This window comes from Octopus sinensis, linkage group LG2 (assembly GCF_006345805.1).
Source record: "Octopus sinensis linkage group LG2, ASM634580v1, whole genome shotgun sequence".
In the NCBI taxonomy this organism is placed as follows: domain Eukaryota; kingdom Metazoa; phylum Mollusca; class Cephalopoda; order Octopoda; family Octopodidae; genus Octopus; species Octopus sinensis.
The window spans coordinates 27275280-27290701 of record NC_042998.1 but is presented as its reverse complement, the minus strand read 5'-3'; the positions used below and the strand labels follow the sequence as shown (position 1 = coordinate 27290701).

The 15422-nt window shown below is 31.1% G+C and overlaps 1 protein-coding gene and 1 long non-coding RNA gene across 2 annotated transcripts in view; one reads left to right on the top strand and one right to left on the bottom strand.

Moving 5' to 3' along the window:
* The window catches only part of LOC115228877 (AT-rich interactive domain-containing protein 5B), an 85197-nt gene extending 71924 nt beyond the window's left edge, over window positions 1–13273 (bottom strand). Inside the window, exons 1-2 of the mRNA XM_029799360.2 lie at window positions 12543–13273; window positions 11913–12164 (exon numbers count right to left, since the gene is read on the bottom strand). Coding sequence (XP_029655220.1) covers window positions 11913–12164; window positions 12543–12566 — 276 coding nt within the window. The 5' untranslated portion in view covers window positions 12567–13273. The remainder of the gene's footprint in view (window positions 1–11912; window positions 12165–12542) is intronic.
* LOC118767440 lies at window positions 3345–3823 on the top strand. The gene is made up of 2 exons (XR_005003365.1): window positions 3345–3543; window positions 3689–3823. It is a non-coding gene; the product is annotated as an uncharacterized LOC118767440 (long non-coding RNA).
* Window positions 13274–15422: the final 2149 nt, after the last annotated feature.

Here is a 15422-nt window from a genome sequence, read left to right as displayed (position 1 = left end):
TGGTGCATTGTGTTCTGGAGTACTTCACATTGCTCTGCAATTACTGATGCCCGACATGTGGTGCCCCAGGCACCTGTTCAAGCAGGCAACATCGATTTGATGGAAGTAGGCAAGCTTTATGTGTAAAGCGTATGCATTTGATTACTATAAACAAATCATTTGTGTAGGTGATTCGGCAAAAAACTGAACAACATACATTGCCCTTGATAGGAGATTACATCACCTTAACCCATTAGCATTTAAGCCTGCCATCATCATCATCATTGTTTAACGTCCACTTTCCATGCTAGCATGGGTTGGACGATTTTGACTGAGGGCTGGCGAACCAGATGGCTGCACCAGGCTCCAATCTTGATCTGGCTGAGTTTCTACAGCTAGATGCCCTTCCTAACACCGACCACACCGAGAGTGTAGTGGGTGCTTTTAATGCGCCATGGCATGGGGGCCAGTCAGGCGGTACTGGCAACGACCTCACTCGAATCTTTTTACACATGCCACAGGCACAAGTGCCAGTAAGGCGACATTGGTAACGATCACGCTCGAATGGTGCCCTTTCATGTGCCACCGGCACGGAAGCCAGTTGGCTGCTCTAGCAACGATCACACCCGGATGGTGCTCTTTGCACCCAGCTAGCATGGATGCCAGTCATCGAATTTGATTTTGATTTCAGGACAAAGTGGTCTACCCATTTTATGTTCAAACCAGCCAGATCCAGCCTCTCACACCTGTCCTACAATGTCATTCTTAAAATAAGCAATCACATCACTGGATTCTAGAAGCTACAAGATAATGCATAATTCATTCAAAACAATGTGAATAAATAAGCATTACATTTGAGAAAGTAATCTGAATGCTAACGAGTTCATCTTACAACAAATGAATAATTTGTCTATTTAAGTTTTTGAACCAACAAAAAGTATTGCATTATTATGCTTTGCCAGCTCTGTAATTAACATGCGCGTTATCTTGATAAACCTGTTGAAATGTACTTTGTTATGACTCATGACTACAGAGGCTAACATAAGAATGGCTTAAGACTAATACTTTGTATTTAACAGAGTATGCCACTAGTCAGTTACTATTTTTCAGATTTTGGTTGAAGTTTAATCATTTTGTTACCATATTTCTATTGAGATACTCTGTGTTTCTTTCAATTAGTTTAAATATAACAAAGAGTTTAGTAGAATAACTTAGTTATTGTTAAGCTAGTGTTAGGAACATAAAATGTGACTAAGGTTTGGTTGAAGATTTTAATTTAAAACTTATGAAAACAAGACATTTGTATTACAGAGCCAGTTTCAGCCAGGTTGGTAACGAAAGGGTTAAATTAATCATTTGTTAACCCTTTTGTTACCATATTTCTGTTGAGATGTTCTGTGTTTCTTTCAATAAATTTTAGATATAACAAGGAATTTAGTAAAATAACTTAGTTATCATTCAGCTAGTGTTAGGAACATAGATTGTGACTAAAGTTCGGTGGAAGTTTTTAATTCAGAACATTTGTACACTACAAAGCCAGAGGCAGTTTCAGGCAGGTTGATATCAAAGGGGTTAAAATGTGAACTTTTAGGTAGAGAAGGGTGAACATTCTTTTAGGCTATGTAAATTGTTGAGCAATTACCAACAAATGAAAAGCATTAATAATCACAGATTTTGGTCGAAGTTTAACCATTTTGTTACCATATTTCTATTGAGATGCTCTGTGTTTCTTTCAATTAGTTGAAATATAACAAAGAATTTACTAGTTATTGTTAAGCTAGTGTTAGGAACATAAATTGTGGCTAAAGTTTGGGAGATCTTAATTCAGAACTTGAAAATAAAACATTTGTACGCTACAAAGCCAGAAGTTTCAGGCAGGTTGATATCAAAAGGGTTAAAATATGAACTTTTAGGTAAAGAAGGATGAACATTCTTTTAGGCTATCTAAATTGTTGAGCAATTAGAGCAATTACCAACAAATGAAAAGCATTAATAATCAATATCCAATTAGAAATTAACAGAGCAAAGCATGGCTTAGTGGTTATGATGTTCAACTCCTGATTGTAAGATTGTGGTTTCAATTCCTAGGTCAAGTGACATGTCGTGTTCTTGAGCAAAACACTTCATTTTATGTTGCTCCAGTGCACTCATCCGGTAAAAATTGGTAATTCTGTGATGGACTGGTGTCCTGTCCTGGTGCAGAATATATACACCACAGAAACTGAGAAACTGGCCCTATGAATCCATATGACTCATAAGGGTTAAAAGTCTTTATGACTCAGGAAGGACCATTATCCTTTTTTAATTACTAATTAAGAGAATAAACTAAAATTAAAACTTTAGTAATTAATAAAAATACGAATAAGGCGCAGGCGTGGCTGCATGGTAAGAAGCTTGCTTCCCAACCACATGGTTCCAGGTTCAGTCCCGCTGCGTGGCACCTTGGGCAAGTGTCTTCTACTGTAGCATCGGGCCGACCAAATCCTTGAGTGGATTTGGTAGACAGAAACTGAAAGAAGCCTGTCGTATATATATGTATAAGTTTGTGGTGTGTGTGTGTGTCCTACCCCGCCATCACTTGACAACCAATCTTGGTGTGTTTACGTCCCTGTAACTTAGCAGTTCGGCAAAAAGGAGACCGATAGAATAAGTACCAGGCTTACAAAGAATAAGTCCTGGGGTCGATTTGTCCGACTAAAGGTGGTGCTCCAGCATGGCCAGTCAGACAATGACTGAAACAAGTAAAAGAATAAAGCTAAGAGTACACCTGCTATATTCTAAAAGGAAATCTAAAACGGTTGGCAATGAAAGCTTATGTGACGATTAAATATCTTAATATTATATCTTCAATTTGATTTAGTTATTGACAGCACCTTGGAGATTTTAATCAAATCAACCACATGTATTTATTTTTAAAACCCTGATACTTATTCAATCAGTCTCTTTTTGCTAAAATACTAAGCAAGGACGTAAACAAACCAACAATTGTTGTCAAGCAGGGGTGGAAACAAACACAGATATACACCAAACAGTGTTCGTCTGCCAAACTCACTCACAAGGCAAAGTGACACTACAGCCAAGACTTAAAACTATGTTATTTGGAAAGCAAACTTCTGGATCTTGTTGAACTTCTTCTAACCACTCGGAAGTTTAATCAATATTCAGATTTTTTTTTTTAATGAAGTTCTGATGTAGTTTTGCATGCTGCTGATGAAAACCGCATTCATTTTTTTTTTTTTTTTTCGTCTAGAAATTAATAATAAAGCAGTTATAAACAGTTGAAGTTACAGAGTTTTAACCAATCAATGACGTCCATTGCCATTACATCGTAGGCCGGAACTGTCTGTTGTCATGGAAACCAGCAAAGACAACAAATATGAAATCGTTATGTGGTCTCTCGACCTGCTAGAAAAAGCTGCTAAATCTTCCTTAAATTGTATCATAACGTCTAAAAAAACGGTAAGACATGTTATATGACGTCGTGGTGTTGGTGGTAGTGGGCATTTTTTTTTTTCCATTCATAATTGGAGCACCGATGCATCGTTTCATAAAGTAATCCAACACGTATGTATGTATAACAAACACGTGTTCAGTGTTATGTTTATGGTAACATACAATAAAACATATCCAGTGTCGTAGTGAATTGATGACAGTTCCGACCAACGAATAACGTTGGCAACGAACATCTTTGATTAATTTACAGAAGAAGAAAAAAAAAGTGTTGTGATGAACTACATGTTTTGAAAATAATCTGTTGAAGTTTGAAAAACTTCAGGTGGTTAGAAGAAATTTAACAAGATCCAAGCTGCTTACCACAGAGCCATGATTAAACTTTTTAAATACATAATTTTTTTGTTGTTGTTTTCATAATTCAATTTTTATTTCAACAAAATATATATACAGTCAAAATAATTTTGAATAATGACAGTAGCAAAAAGAAAAAAAATAATAATCCTATTTCGATAGTCTTCAAAAATATTGGTAATTCAATATAGAACTAAAAGAGTTATTTAGAGTGAAAGTAAAAACCTTTGCCCTTTTTTTTCAATACAAGGACAAAAGCTAGTGGAAAGGGAAAAGTGCTAATACAAAAGACAGTTGTCAGCCAAGACAGATTCTATAATAAATAATTTCCGGGTAGGTAATAAAATGAGAAAGCAAGCACAATACTATCTTGTTAATAAGTAAATGGCCAGTAAAAGCAGGACTGCCAGATAGCCTATGAAAAAGCCATTTTTACACTGGCACTTTACCCTGACCTATTTTTACAAGTGGAAAGTTTGAAAGCCAATTGTTAAAAAGAATAGGTTTACACTTTCATTTAGAAATATTAGTTTCCTTTCACTAAACATAGAAAGTCCTGTATTTTATTTTATTTTTGTGTGGTGGTTGTGGTGGAGGGGGAGATGGATATAATGGGAACTTGTGATGTTCATGCTTTTCCCCAAATGCATCATCATCAGGTGTAAATGGTTGGAATATCTCAATCAACCAGGAAGGAATCCAGATGTCTTTGATGCATTTAGAAGTGAAACAAGTATTATTATTATTATTATAAAGTATTAAATCTGAGTTCAGTGTTCATAAAATAATGTGAACCACACAAATGAAACAGGAAGAGAAAAAAAAACTACAGCAAATGATACGTTAATATTTTTTTTAAATACTCCCCCCCCCCTCCATATTACAAATAATTTTAATGACTTGCCAGTAATCTTTATGAAGCAACTAACTAAACAAGGACATGACTAAACAGAAAAATTATTTTAAACATAAAACAGCCTTTTTAATAACTTTTTTAGAAAAAGTAATTTATTGGTAACAATCATTAACCACAAGTTTTATTTACTTGTTAATACATTATTTGATAGAAATTCAACAATAATTAATCAGAATTTCAAAAATTGGAGAAAATTGAAAAAAAAAAAAGAAGCAAAACTTGAAATTTAAATTGTATTATTAGAGAAACTTCAAGAATGACTTCTAAGCCAGAGTAAAAAGTGTGTATTTACAATTGTACCACACAACACTTAAACAGCACTCCACATGTTATGGCAATAATTCAGGCAAGAATTATTCTCCTCATAAAACATGTATTACATATATAAATTGTAGTTGCTCAGGCGTATAGGATCAACTGAGACAGCTAAGAATTCCATATCAGCTTACTAGTTAATAATAAACCTTAACAAAACAGGATTTTCATCATCTGATCAGTTTTAATAAGTGTGTGCGTGTGTGCGCGCGCGTTCAACATTTGCAACTAAGACACACACACATCAAATGAAAGAAATAAAAATATTGATACATTATTTGATGGAAATTCAACAATAATTAATCAGAATTTCAAATATTGGAGAAGAAAATTAAGAATAATGCAATACCTAAAAAAAAAATATATATTAAATCTATAATTTATAAATTCTAAAATTAATGAAATTGTATAAAGTAAATTAATTCTACTGAAAATGGTTTTTTCAGATTAATTATAAAAAGTTTTTTTCTTTTTCAGGACAACTATAATAGACAAAGAGCTGATTTCATTCAATTTTCTTTAACAGGAAGTCTGATATTTATGTTAATACTAAAAATAGTCACTTCTAAATTATTTCTCAACGTTTAACATGTAACTAGAGAGAGATAAAAGAAAAAACAAAGTTAAGATTAATCAGATACCACCAAAATGAGCTTAGTGATCTTATCACTACCAACACCACCACGATAATATTCTGATAATATATCAACAAATAAATGAAAGGGAATTATTTCATATTATGCAGAATAACACGAGATAAATTACTCTTAAACAAAGTCCACGATAATCAGCAAATATTTTAGATCAAAGTTAAAAATTGCAGATTATATTTAAGAGAGCTAAAAAGCACAGAACGGCAGTACAAGTCGTTGCTGGAAGGTTATATATAAAGAATCAATATTTTGAAAAGGAAAAAGCAGCAGTGAGTAGCAATACCTGACATGTGTAATGATAACTGTATCTAATTTGGAAAAATTAGACTATCTTATGGTTTTAATATTACTACTAGCTGGAATTTTAATAGCAATCAATAAATGTAACATCAATGATCTTATATGTATATATGCAGTCACGATAGGGGGGAAAATATAACATGCTTTTATATTTTATTATTAGTAAAATATATATATTTAAATACATGTATATACACTAATTGAAGAATTACTGCTTGAACACACAGATATGAAGGACTGTTGAAGCATGAAGAGTGTGCGGTGTGCTTTGAGAGGCACAGAAGTGTGTAGGGAGAGAAAGAGTGAGAGAGATATAAAGTGGAAGTAAGAGGAAGAGATAGACACAGGAAGAGAAAGAGAGATAAGGGGGGGGGAATAAAGTAAAGAAAAAAGATGGAAAGATAAGAGAAAAATGATAGAAAAATAAAAGAACGAAAAAGAGGGAGGAAAAAGGAGGAATAAATGCGTCAGATAAATGATAGAGAAAGTGTGGGGAGAAAAGTATTAGAGAATGGGGGGGGATAAAGATTGTGAAAAGAAATAGACAGAAAGTGAGAAGAAGAGATAGAGACAGCGATAGAAGGAAAAGATAGAGAAAAAGTAGAGGGGGAAAAGGATAGAGAGATAGAGGAAGAGTAAGTTAAAAGGAGAGAAAGTGTGAGGAGAAAGGACAAGTGTGAGGGGAAAAGGATAGAGATAAAAAGGAGAAAGGATAGAGAGAAAGTGTGAGGAGAAAGTGTGTGTGTGTGTGTGGAGAAGGGATATAGAGAAAGTGTGTGTGGAGAAAGGATAGAGAGAAAGTGTGAGGAGAAAGGATAGAGAGAAAGTGTGAGGAGACAGGATAGATGTGAGGGGAAGGATAACGAGAGGAAAAGAGTTGATGTGAGGGGGGAAAATGGTAAATAGAAAGTGTGAAGGGAAAGTGTTGAAGAGAAAAGGATATAGTGTGAGGAAAAGGGGGAGCAAATGATTAGAAACAGTGTGAGGAGAAATAGAGAAACTGCGAGGGGAAGGTTGGAGGGGAGAGTGAGGAAAAAGACATAAAAAAAACAGCGAGGGGTGTAAAAGAGAGAAAGCGAGAGGATAAAGTGGGAGGAGAAACATGAGAAAATAGAAAGGCAAAGAAGGAGGGGAGAAGAATTGGGTTGGGAGGAGGGGAGGAGAGAAAAAGAAAGAAACAAGAAAAGAGAAAATGATAAAGAGTAAAACAGTGGAAGTAAAAGACAGAAAGAAAAGAGGAATTGTGTGTGTGTGTAACAGAGTGGAAGAGAGAGAGAGAATTACAACTAAAGTTATGTTGAGTAGAAGAAACCTTAAGCCATTTAAATAGGCAATCTATTTTAGGTTATTAATTGTCTCAGGCAACAAAAAACCTAGGCTATTTGATATGAAATTGTCAAACAACTTTAGATATTTTTCACTGTTGCTGAAATTTCCTTGCAACAAAAATGAAAATTAAAATTCGCCCCAATCAGAAAAGAATACCCGCAATTATTAAATATTTAAGTTGAATGAATTTTAAAATTGGTTCGAGTTTCTTTTTTTTTTTTTTTTGTTTTAAAATTTGAAAAAAAAAAATTTTTTATTAAAAAAAAATTAAAATTTTTGTTGTAAGAGAATTAAACAAAGGAAATAATGTATCGATTTCTATGAATTATTGAAATAAAAACCTAATATTTTAGATTTTATCTTCAGAAAACATGTAAAAAAAATATTATTAGTGCGTGTGTGTGTGTGTAAGAGAGAATGTGTGTGTGTATATATATTAGGTATCTTTTTAATTTTATTTTCGGTAAACTGCAACTGAGGAAGAATCGCGTGAAACTAAGTGTGTGTGTGTGTGTGTGTGTATGTGTAGGAGGGGAAGAGTATATAGAATTGGGCATATTTACAAAATAACTTCGCTTTGGTTTGTCCAAGACCAAAAATTCAAAGCAGTGAATAGATAAATCAAATGGAAATAATATCAAGAGACGAAAAAAATGCTCAAGTGAAATAATTGTTCATTTTAATTCAATTTTTAACTCAAGAAAATACCAAAATTTAATTAAACTCAAGTTCGATGTAGTAGTAAGTAGATGGATAGCGTACTACAATAACACATAATATTATTTTATTACTCGTTGAATTTTATCGAATTGGATAGAAATGAATTAGTTGTAATATCAGTGAGAATATTAACCAGAAATAAATGTGAATACTTAATCTAAGTCAAAAAAAAAAAGAAGAATACAGCCGCAAGCGAAGGCAAGATGCCTAAATAATTATTATTCTATGAGATTACAAACATTTCTGTCAATAAAATACCGAACAAAACTTAACTGAAAACTACATTAGAAAAGTTTAAATTTATTTTTAAAAAAATAAAATAAAATAAAAACAAAACAAAATAAAATGTATCTGCGTAGACAAATCAACTTAAAACAATCGCTTTTTGTAATCAAGCAGCAGTGACAAGAGAAATAAGTGGATAACAGTAGAAAATGGGGAAAAGGTTTTTCAGACTGTTGAAATAGGCAATAATGCTACATTTAATGCAGGCTCGATAAAATAACATACGCCAGTGAAAGAATCAGTAAAGATCTAGGTCATTGGATTATCCGATTCAAAAGTAAAAATACAATTAAAAGAATTTACAGTTGCATTATATATATATATATAATGCAACTGTTATATATATATATATATATATATATATATGTAATAGTTTCTCTTTAACGTCTCACAATTAAGTAATTAAGTAGGCTTCAATATTTTCTTTTAACATACACAAACAGTTAATTCAAACACCTATAATCAAATTACAAAACTGTGCAAAAATTGTTTTAAACATTTGGATGACGCACACACGCAATTATACAACGTACATAAAAGAAAAAAAATAATATGCGATTCTTGTAAATATACAAAATTAATCCCTCTGTATTATATATATATATGTGTGTGTGTGTGTATATATTATTATATAAACAATTCCCATATACACACATGTAAACAACCCTCACACGTAAACAGTACATTCACATATAAACAGTATTGACACACACGCGATTACGCAATTTGTATTATAAGATGATGTGGAAAAGCGCTTAAAATTAATTTAAGCATGTTCCTTTCTTCCACAGAAAAATATTTATAAGAACATGTCAAATGAACAACGGAATTGTAATAAATATACTGATGAGGAAGAAGAAGGAGGAGTCAGAAAGCTGTCAGAAAGAGAACCCGTTGAAACATGCATTTCTCAGTTCTTCCTTCTTTCAACAACAGCACAGCTAGTTTTTAATGTTTTGTCAAGCAAGCAGTTCGAGTGTCCAGATAAAAATTGCCATCGTTCGAAAAAAAGCAGGCTGGAGAATCAGTGGTGAAGGTTAGAGGGGACATTAATCGACTCTAAGTTAACACCCCATTCAAGAAATGCATAACAAGGCTGTCAGTCAGTAGAGAAAGTCCAACAAGTGTTCGGTTACAACAAATTAGATACATTTGAAAACGTTCAACAGAAGATGCAAGTTGCCTGCAATCATTATTATATCATTATTATTATTATTATTTTCTTTTGACTTGCAAAATAACAGCAATAACTGCTTGGTTATATTTGAAAATTTAAATATAGCGCAAAGAAGGTGGGTATCCCGTTTAGGTTCACAAGCAGTGCCGACCGTTTTCGGAGGTTACTACTTTCAGGAAAACATGCTACACAATCAAGGGATACTATTTCATATTAACCCCCTACCTCCTGCAGGAGGTGGACCCATTAGGCGGGAACATTATCAGGATTCGAAACCGTTAATTAATTGTCGAAACTATAACCGACTATTTTTGCTTTCATTAAGCACGTTTGATTAAAAAGTCTTAAAAACACGACAAATTCATTCAATTTTAATACTAGATTTAATTTACTGAACGTAAACTATGATTTTGTAATCAATTTTTATATAAGAAATATTACAAGGAGAGAAAAAAAAAACATTTTTAAAGCAAAAACAAGTGCTTTTTCATTAAAAAAAATATTAACGATGTAATACAACGAAATAAAATTGAGAATGAAATTTATCAAGGATACACTTATTTATGATTTATTTATATCAAACAAAGGGAAATATGAGATAATTATTGTTTCTAATCATAAGATATAATATATACATATATATTAATGTGAAGGACAAAAACTTAACATAGATATATATATGTATGTATGTATGTATGTATATATATATACAATTTTATAGACACAGCATGTTTTTATTATTTAGAAAATAATTAGAGATAATCCTTAACTCCAAAAGCGAAATAAACATTGCTACACTAATCGATTTATCAGACTTATAAAACCTAAGCAGTTTAGAGATAGAGGGGAGGGTGGTTAAAGGAGAGAGAGAGAAAGAAAGAAGAGGTGAAGGGGGGAGAGAAAGAATCGTCTTGACTAAATACACAAACGGCAGCTTTAAATACATATTTAGATAGAAAGAAAAGAGTAGTGAAGAGAGAAAGAGGGTGGGGAAAAAGAGAGAAAAAGGAGGAGGAGAAAAGAAACCCATATACATAAATATATTAGAAATAGAAGCTATGTGAAGTTGTTGGCTTCCAGCTCTACCTACATACACCAACTTTGATAGGAAACTAAACAGCAGCAGGCGAAAGCAGTGTAAAGGGGAGGCAGGTCTGTGCCAATTAAGGGGAGAGGGAGGACGAATTAAGATTTTTCACGATAGTATTATTAACCCTAGAACTTGGTGGATTTCAAATGAAATTCTTATTTTTAAAAATTCATGCTACTAATATTGTTTCTGTGTATTTTACAGGGTATCAATTTTCAGTTTCACTTTAGTATTAATGAAAAATTATTTTCCTCTATATCAATTTTATTTTTTTTAATGAAATATGAAGAATAAAAATGAACGATTTCGTTTTTCAAAATATTTCAATTGATTTCTTATTCAATCCACGTTCCGTAAAATGGTTCCAAATTAAATTTTGAAAAGTTTAATAAAGTGTTTATACAAAATTCATTATTATTTTTTTTTACTGAAGTACGTTGATATATTTGTAATAAATCTAATTATTTCTGTTAAAGAAATATTTAAAGCGAATGATTTCTAAATCATTTTTAAAATCGAAAGAAAAAAAATTATATTTTATCGATAAATAATTCTGATAAAACATGAAAATAAATCTCCTTGGTAGAATAAGATAATCAATAAAAAATCAACGATAAAGCAGCTATCAAACAAAAATAACAGGGATAATTTTTTTCTTCTTTTCAAAAAGAAATCTTGTTACGCAATAAAGCAGAATGTTTGTTCATGCTGCTGAGGAATAATAATGTATATGATAACTTAAAAAAAGTCACGAAGTACAACACCCATTTGGGACTAAGTGACTGAAAAACTGTAGATATAAAACTTGATCTAACAGTAAGCTTGTGGAAAACTAATTTTTATATAATACTGGATGCTCACCTTGAGAACAAAAAGTGAGATAACAACGACAGCTGACTAAAAGCTTTCTTCTATAAAATAAAACGTCAATCAACAGGCCATGATTTATCAACAGAAAGCATTGAAATGAATCAATAAAGGTTTTGAAAAACGCGATCTCTTTAAGTTGGTGTTTGAAAAATAATTTTTCACACAGCAATAGGTCGCAGTGGAAACATTATCAATCAAGTGTTTGGGCTTGACTTATGAAAACAGGTGATTTTTTAAAAAAAAATATAAACAAAAAACAAAAAGAGAAAAAGCAATCCTGCTATGTGTAAACAAACTACATCCAACATCATTTTACTGATTCATAAGAAAATATATTCATATGAAGAAGCAAATGAAATAAAACAACAACAACAAAAAATTAGTTTGTGGGGGAAAAAAAATAAATGAACATATGTAAAGTTTTTTTGTTTTTTTTTTTTAAAGATAAAATCAATTATTGACTAAAATTCTTACCTGGCCATGTGAAGGGAGTTCTCCTATAGGAGTGTCTTTAGGAAGGAAATATAGACGTAAGCTTGATAAATTCTGCTTATGAACATCCTGCCATAAGAGTTGAATTTCACCAATACATAATGGTCCATCACGCAATAATTTGAGAAAGAAAAATTCTCCAGGAGAAAGAATCTTTGTTTGGCCTTCCTTGAAATATCTAAAAGCCTTGTAAAATATGTAAGATCCATGTTTACCACAAGGCGACCCGACAAACTATATTAAAAAAAAAAAAGTTAAAAGTAATCAAATTCTACATAAATTTTTTTGGAAAAGCAACATTTCGCTTATAATAGTTTCAATTAAAATATCCATATTTTAAAGAAATAAAATCGAAACTTTCAAGAACTCATCAAATACAAGAAACAAGTTTTTTTTTTTTTATTATTTATGTGAAATAAATAAAATTCAAAGAATTAAGAATTTGATTAATTTCTTTCAAGTATAAACTTCGAGAAACTAATTCAACAAGTGGCGATACAAATTTCCTTTTTACTTATAATCAAATATTTACTATTATAAATAAAATATTTAATGGCAACCCCCTCCCACAAGTTTTTAATTTAATTTCAACTTAAAGAGCAAAACACTTACCTGAAGTTTTGGGTCTTCTTCCATCGCTGGTTACTCGGAACCAACTGTCTGCATTTCCGCATGTAAAAACTTCAACAATACTTTTTATATTCCAATTCTAATTAGTGACGTCATCCTTTGAAGAGGTGCTTCATTAGCATAATCTATTCAAAATATCAGCGCACGACGCTCCACAAACAAGAAGAATCGTATATTCAGATGATTTAATATTTTTCTTCGTTTTTTCCTAAATCTGATGGTTTAATTTATATTGATACGTATATGTATGGATAATATTTAAACGCGTGTCCCGGTGTTAGAATTTTCTCTCAAGTGTATATCTCCGTTAGCTGTTCTCTCCCTCTATATATATATATATATACATATATATACATATATATATTTCGGAAATAATTTCTTATCTTATTTTTCTCTCATTCCAATCGCTTAAGTCCTCGTTTTCTTTCAATTGAGTGAGTGCACCAAGTTTATATTTGTCTTCCTATCTAAACAGAAATTTCGTAGTAGAGGGAAGAAATCAAATAAAATCAAATGAAATCAAATGAAATAAAATAAAATAAAATAAAATAAAATGAATCAAATTATTCCATCACGCTAAGTTAAATTAAGAAATATATTTCCTCTTGATAATGAAATCTGCAAATGTTGATATTCATTTTTTTTTTATAATTCCTTTTCTTTTTTTTTTAAATGTGTAACATTATTTTATATTTCAAAATAAAAACGATAATTTTTTTTTTTTAATTGCAAACGTGTGTGTGTGTGTAGGTACTATGTAAGGAATCAAATTTCTTTTATGTATATATACATATATATATATGTGTGTGTGTGTATTTACATATATATATGTGTGTGTGTATTTATATATATGTGTGTGTGTATTTATATATGTGTTTATGTGTGTGTGTAAGTGCGTGATAAAGCATGTGTGTGTGTGTGTGTGTAAGTGCGTGATAAAGCGTGAGTGTGTGTGTGTGTGTATCTGTTCCTATATTCCTTGAAAATGCAAAGAATCGCAAACAGATTTTTCACGTCGTCGACAATTCATCAGTACCACCGTACTGGAAGTATTGTTGTTATATGTATGTGAGCCGCAGCTTGTATGTTATAAGCTACACAAATCTGCCATCTAAATAGGTCACTATTCAATCGTTTTACAAACTCATACGATTGGTCGATAAGGCTATGGATGATGAAACGGGTCGTAAAATACCCAATTGCTAAATTAAAATGACTGTTATGGAATAGAAAAATTATCAATATCAAGAGAAACTATTTCCTCTCACTTTCCCCCCCTCCCTCCCTCCCTCCTTCCCATTCGCTTTCTTTTTTTTCCTTCCTTTTTTCCATTTTTCTCTTCTTTATATCTCTAACTTCCTCGAACCAAAACTATCTCTTCCTGTGAGAGACACTTTTTCTTTCATTTGAATTTTTATTTCTTAGTAATAATAATGAAAAAATTCAATGAAATCAAAATGAAATGAATATTTTCTTAGTTTGTTGATACAATTAATTTATCAATATACTTTCTCTTTTACACTAGGCGATATATATATATGTATATATATATATATATATACATATATATAAAATTAAAAGCCTAACTAAAGTTATGTGTATATATAGATATTTATATGTAAGTGTATGTATATATATATATATATATATATATACACTCATAAATTTCATATATATATATATATATATACATATAAATTTATATATAACAAATTTTAATATATATATATATACATGTAAATTTTAATTACATAATTAAAATTCTCTGTGTGTGTGCATATATATATATATATATATATAATATATATATATAATTAAAATCTTACTAGCTATATATATATATATATATATATATATATCATTAAAATCCTAACTAGCTGTGTGTGTGTGATACAAAACATTGAATATTTTTGAAATTACTGGAATAAAATTTACTTTGTTAGTAAAATATTAAATAATTCAAGATATTTTAATTAGAAATAATTTAAGCATTACAATTTTCTTTTATTTGATTCAAAATTTTCATTATTTGATAAGGAAATATTAATAATTCTTATTTACATAAACTTTGTGTGCGTGTGTATGTGTGTGAGAGATAACGCGCGCGTATGTGTCTGTGTGTCTGAGTACATATACATACATACGTTGTCGTAAAGTATGTGTATGTGTGCGTGTATGCGTGCGTGTGTGAGCGCACACACGCGCGTGTCGAATGACAATCTATAGCGTTAACGATCAATAAGGTTGATGAACTAGGAGCCATTATGGTGTCGGAAATAAAGCACATGTTTTATACAATTAAGAAAAGTGATCAAATTATTGTTGTTCATTAAGGTTTTAGTTTTAATTGGTATTCAAGGAAAACGACACAGTATAATTCTGACTTACAAATTACACACACACAGACACATACACTCACTCACTCACAAACAATAAAATATTTTTGAAAGTGAGATAAAATTATATATATAAATATATATATATATATATGTACCTCTGTGTGTTTGTGTGTGTGTGTATAAAATACTGTCATGTTACGCTGTATCATTAACTTGAAAACTGAATAATTTCTGCCTGGATTTATAATCTAGTGCCGCTAGCTTGGTAACTACTTCTAATGCACCAATCAAATCCAAGTATTTCTTGACTTAAATATTCCTCTTGTGTTTACTGAAGCGTATTTATTTTTTCTCATTGTTAGCTGTTTTGTTGCATTTAATTCTAAATACATTTTATATTAAACTTGCGCCTGTTAGGTATGTGTATGTGTGTGCGCGTTCAATATACAGACAGTGAATGTGCGCGCGCGCCTAGATATATATATATAAATAAATATAAAAATATCTATCATACATATATATA